At 49.0% G+C, this 6,000-nt stretch overlaps 1 protein-coding gene across 1 annotated transcript in view; it reads left to right on the top strand.

The window, feature by feature from the left end:
* The first annotated feature begins 341 nt into the window (after window positions 1–341).
* Window positions 342–6,000, top strand: part of LOC126528287 (uncharacterized) — a 30,523-nt gene continuing 24,864 nt past the window's right edge. The window contains exon 1 of the mRNA XM_055069018.1: window positions 342–472. Within this exon, the coding sequence (XP_054924993.1) occupies window positions 406–472 (67 nt within the window). The 5' untranslated portion in view covers window positions 342–405. The remainder of the gene's footprint in view (window positions 473–6,000) is intronic.

Here is a 6,000-nt window from a genome sequence, read left to right as displayed (position 1 = left end):
TGTCCATATAACTTCTAGTGCAATAAAAACATGGGCCGCTTACAGAATAGCTTAACACGAAGAAGTGAGGATGCGTGACCCATGTGTCGCCTACAACAGACGTTACAACAGGTGCTCTGTTAGTGAAACTAAGGAGAGGCCTGAAACATTCCCTAACAGCCCATCTGATGCGCTGAATGAACCATTTAGATCCCGGTACTTGAAATGCTAGTCAGTAAGGGCAGCTCAGTTCAAAAGAGCACAATCGGGAACGCTCTTAGAAGGTCAATTGTTGACATTTAACGCAGAATTAATAGGTAAAGATCGCGGAACGGGACCTCGGCAAGTTATTAGAAAAAGGAAGCGGCTATATATTGTTGGTTTGCTTACATACAAGTACCAGTTTGTCTCTATTATAGAGGATGAATGACAAGTTTCTGTCATAGAAAAGAGGAAGAAACATCTTTCGCAATAAGTTTGTGCCTTAGCCGAGGTAAGAGAAGGCTCGTTCTCTCCTTTACAATTCGACGTAACGTGCAAGCCACGTGTAGCTAATTCAGACTCAGAAATAAGACCAGGCCGTGTGACAGTAGTAGGGTGGTTTGGCAGTTAGAGTCAAAGAGTCAAAGAGTTTATTCAGACAACGTGTGGTACAGTTGCCTAGGGCGCAGACCAAAAGGCAAGTGGTTGCCTGACAAGGAGTCTGTGCCCTTGCTCCCATTCGAGAGCACAAGACATTCAGAGCATAAAATAAACACTAAACGAGATGGAAATACAGAGTGGTTGGTAACATTGAAACGAGAGTTATTTCATATTGAATATTTATGTACAATTGGGAAAAATGCTGTAAGAAACAACAGAAAAAACAAAACAAAAGGAGTGGTTATGCCTGCAGTGACAATAGATACATAGTGATGTTATTTTTTAAAGCTTTGAATGATTTACTTTCTTGAATAATGTTTACAGCAGGATGGTGATCGTTTAAAAAACTGGAAATTCTGTAGCTAAGTTTCTGGGTGCCGTAGTTTGTACGTATTTTTTCCTTATTGTAACTTATGTGCCGGGTGTTGTAGGTGTGTGTTTTCGTTAGATATTGTTGAAAAAAAGCCGTAGGATCGGAATGCATTTGTAGGTAACTAGCTAACGCTATCTTTTTGTTTATAACATTCCACAGTGTAAGCAGTTGATGTTTTCTGAGCAGTTACAAGTGGTGTTCGCAATACACATGCACATTGAGGGAGCTCGCGACGGAGGCGGATGTTTTGACAGAAAGAGCGTGGCAGCGACGGCAGTACAAACCACCGCCACCACCAACATGCAAGGGATTTGGCCTTCCAACCCTACAGGGCAGTCGCTAACGCTCTCGGACCGCGGCCCATCTCGGCGGCTGCCATCGTGGGCAACACTACGTCAGCCACAATGTCTCCGGGCGTACCACTGGCCACTACTCCCCTCAGTGGTCCAACCTTCCTATCTTCGTGATCAAAGTCATCCCGCCCTCACCATCGCTACGCTGACGCAGCCGATCGCTCACACCTCGCAACCGGCCTCTCGTTGGCAGCGGCCAAACACGCGACAAATCTGCTGCCAGCGCTGTGGAGGGATCGGCCATGTTGCCCGCCAACGCACCACGGGTAGGCAAAATGCGCCGCCGAGGTGTTTTCAGTGCCATCAATACGGGCACGTGGGGCCCGAATGCCCAGAGAATCAGTACTCGGGAAACATGTATTGGTAGATGCTACGCCGGCGGGCCTCTACGACAGCGCGCTGCAGGTTGCGGTCATTGCTGGTCGAAAGAAACCACTTCTCGACATCCGCATTGGAGCAACGACATTCCAGGCGCTCGTGGACACGGGGTCCAGCGTCAGCCTCCTGGGACAACAAGCGACGGCCACAGGAGCCACAGGAGCCACTCACAAAAGAGAGGTACGCGCGCTCCGCCTGGCCACAGGCTTGTCTCAATCTTCTCCCTCGCTCCGATGCGAGATCCACTGGGCGGCAGGCTTCCGCCTCCAGCGGTTCCTGTGTGTTCCTGACCTCTGTAAAGACATTGTAGTCGGGACGGACTTCCTGACGATGACTGGAATATCGCTCCATATTGCACTGGGAGGTTGGACAATTGGGACTGAACCACAGTGCATAGTACCATTCGTCAAAGGGGAGTAGCAGATTAAGGGGGAGCTACACGGCGAAGAATCATATGACCTGCAAGCAATCTTCGCCGAGCAACCTGAGCCTATGGTCATCTCTCACGTCCCACCCACCAAGGACCCTGCTAGCTTTGCGGCTCAGGTGAATGTAGATCCACGTCTGGCGCAGGTGCTTGAAACTTTCAGCCCCATTTTTACAACTACCCCAGGCCGCACAACATTTGCTGAACAACGCACTTGAAACTGGGGAGAATCGATACTGGGGACAGACTACCTGTACGTTACAAGCTTCGCACTGTCAATGCTAAACACCGGCCATTATGGCTAACTATATCCGTGACCTTCTAGAGCCAGAGCTTATACGCCTCAGTACCAGTCAATGAACGAGTGCTCCTGTTGTGGTCGCAAAAAGTCTGGTGGCTTCCGCCTCGCCATTTATTATCGGCCACTGAAAAGCCGAACAGGGGTGCCTGTTCACCCTGTGGCCAGGACTGACTGGCTCTTGGCAAAGCTGGGTCAGGCACAATGGTTTTGAAGTTTTGTTCTTTCACTAGGCTTTTTAAAAATGCGAGTGTGTCAATAGGATATTCTTAAAATCTCATTCATCGGCCACCAGGGCACCTTAGAATTCACTAGGATGCCCTTCGTAGTGGCAAGTGGGCCAGCAACCTTCCAAAGATTGATGGACAGAGTTTTGCATGGTATAAATCATAAATTTGCAATGACATTTCTCGACGACGTCCTGGTGTATTCAGGCACTCTGGACAACCCCGTGGAACACATCCGATGTGTACTCGAGCGCATCAGAGCCGCAGGCCTCACCATTAACCCAGAAAAGATCCAACTCTGCCATCATTCGCTCAGTTGCCTTGGAAATATAATTTAACCCGAGCAGTGTCGACCTGACAGGCAAAGTGCTTGCTGTGGTGCACTACCCTCGACCACCAACATTCAAACAACTGCAAGCTTTCCTTGGCCTGGCGGGGTATTATGGAAGCTCTATACCTCGATTTTCTCTCGCAAGCCCTGAGGAACTCAGACCCGTGTCGATTATAAGCAAGCTCCTCACCGAGGCAGAAAAACAGTACACTGTTCAGGAATGGGAGTGCCAGACAGTGGTCTGGGCAGTCGATCAATGCAGGGCTTACCTCGTATTCACGGAAATCGAAATCGATTATGACCATTCTGCTCTCTCATGGATGTTGCAGACAAATCAAGCCTCATGAAGAGTCAAGCGGTAGGTCCTTAGGTTGCAAGGGCTTAACTGCACGATCAAACACAGAAGGGGACTTGCCAACATTCCAGCAGATGGCCTTAGCAGAGCCCCCTTGAACCTTCCAGACAACCCAAGCCAGACCCTACCCGAAACTCTGTTCCTGATTACCATTCAAGAGCCTGAGCAACACATTGCGCTCGAGCCCCTTGTGTTTGACGGACGATGTGACTCTCCTCAACAATATAGAGTGCCTGATTGAGGAGCAAAGTCGTGATCCAGTGTTCGCCAAGCTGAAAAGTGTCATGCAAAGTACAACGCTCCCGGAGAATGACCCACAATCAAGCCTAATTAAGGAGCTGGCTGCTTCGACAGAACTGGAGTCTACTGGGTTGCTCGTTCAGCACAGAGAGAACCAAAAGGTGCCTTCGCTACGAGAGCGCTTGCGGACTCTGGTGCTGAAAATGGCTCATGACCACCGGCTACACAACCACGCTACCAGTTCACATGTGGGTTTTTCAAGACATTGCAGCGTGGTTCTTCTCGTTTCCCTATGGCTGGGTATGCGAGCAGGTGTATCTATGTCAAATGCTGCAAAGTTTGCCAGCGATCCAAGGCAAATCGCCAAAAGCCAGCGGGCCTTATGAGCAGCCAGTGGGCCACTGCACCGATGGAGGAACTTAATCTAGATGTCATTGGACCGTTACCACTCACACCACGGCGAAACCATTACCTGCTGGTGGTGGTTGACAAGTTCACAAGGTTCATTGAATTGTTTCCTCTAGCGCCGCTACCAGCCAAAACATTGTTGACTGTATGCGGCAAGTCTTCTGTCGATATGAAGTACCAGTAGAAATTTCCAGCTACAACCAGCGCCCATTTGTCAGTACGCTTTGTAAGGGCCTCCTGAAGCAACGAAGCATAAAAAAGCCTCATACCGTAGCTTACTGCCCCGCTGAACAAATGGTATAACGCCATAACGGTACAGTTAAGGCATGCCTCCGGACCTACTGCACAAACCACAGGGAGTGGGACAATCACATCCCAGAAATCGCCTTTGCTCTCCGCACCGCATAGAGTGTTCTGACAGGCTAGAAGCCTGCCTTCCTGTGTTACGGTCGAGAGCCGCGCACCCCATGGGAACCGCCTGGGACCAAGGACAACGTTGAACCGCCTGCTGCGGCTTACCATGCCTTTTCCAGAAAAGTTCGCGAGTGCCTTGCCTAGACCTTTGAATTTATTGACAGACAGCAAACTGCCTCTCAGGCGAAGCAAAAGGCATATTACAACCATTACAGGTGGCCAGTTACCCTGAAACCAGGCGACCTTGTTCTCCTGGACAGCCATACTTTAAGTAATTACGCAACAGGCGTCTCGGCGAAGCTCGCACCAAGACGTTCAGGTGCTATAGGATCACAAAGAATGTCGGCGCTGATGACTTCATCCTGACAAACCCAACGACAGGGCGCCGTCGCGGGATAGCCCATGCTGACCAGCTGACAGCGTATTATGAACCCCGACTATACATGCACGCGACGGGTTCACGTTCTGCGGAGGGGGACGTGTAAGGACTTTGTTGCGAAGAAAACCACTGCAAGGCCGAGAGATGGCGCCACTGGACAGAGTGACATCATCATCATCATCACCGATATGGAGTGGTGGGGAGGCCAAGTAGAGGCAATACAGGGTTGTACTTGTTCGAGACGTGGTGTGCAAGCTTCCTTCGTGACAACACATAGACGTGAACGCACGCATAACGAAGACACAGCACTGTGTCTTCGTTCCCTTCGATTGTCCGCGTGTTTTTGGAGCTTTACCTCAAGTTGTGTATTATTTGCCTCCGCTAAACCAAGCTCCCGACACTATTAACGATAAAACTGCTCAATCCACCGTAGAGACAGGACGATAAAAGGAATACTGATTATATCTGTGATGGGTACTGCCCTATCATATTTCTAGTACTGCATAAACTGGCCTACGCTTCCACACTTTACCGAAACGTAAGCACTATGAGCTAAAGTCGATAAGGAATCCCAAAAAAATTAGTTTCGGTAAAGACACACAAACAAAACAAAGGACCCTCTGTACAAAAATGGTCATGCTTGCCAGGCTTCTTCAACGTTCTGTACATGCCCCGATGAGTGCATATGCTAGATGTCCAACGTAACTCGCGCCATAATTTAACCAGGTGTGATAACCGGCTAGCTGGACTGATCCAAGGCAATGTTGTGTGCCGGCACTTGTAGCACGACAGCCTCTATTTTTGTATTTCGGTAGATACATATATATAGTACTATTACTTACTTCTCAACTATTAGAATCAGAGTGAAATGGTCTGTCGAAAAATTGTAGGGCCTCATGAAAAATTACCGTTCCATCTTTTCGTTGCGCAATGTGTGCTACATAAGACGTTTTTCTAAGCATCAAAGAAAAAACGCGAAACACGAAAAAGAGTGCCCTGTGGACATTCGCCCGCCACTTCAGGTGTTTTTGCTGGCTTCGCTTAAGACAGTCGGCATTCGGGACAGTCGGGTTGTGGCTGCGTGTATCTTGTTTTTCTGGACACATGTTCACCTCCTAAAGAGTTAGTTGTGCAATACGCACTTTTTGGTGCTGTGTTTTTCAGTGACTACAACGTGACAATGAGGACAATCTTCA

This window comes from Dermacentor andersoni, chromosome 9 (assembly GCF_023375885.2).
Source record: "Dermacentor andersoni chromosome 9, qqDerAnde1_hic_scaffold, whole genome shotgun sequence".
In the NCBI taxonomy this organism is placed as follows: domain Eukaryota; kingdom Metazoa; phylum Arthropoda; class Arachnida; order Ixodida; family Ixodidae; genus Dermacentor; species Dermacentor andersoni.
This window is presented reverse-complemented; position numbering and strand designations above follow the sequence as displayed.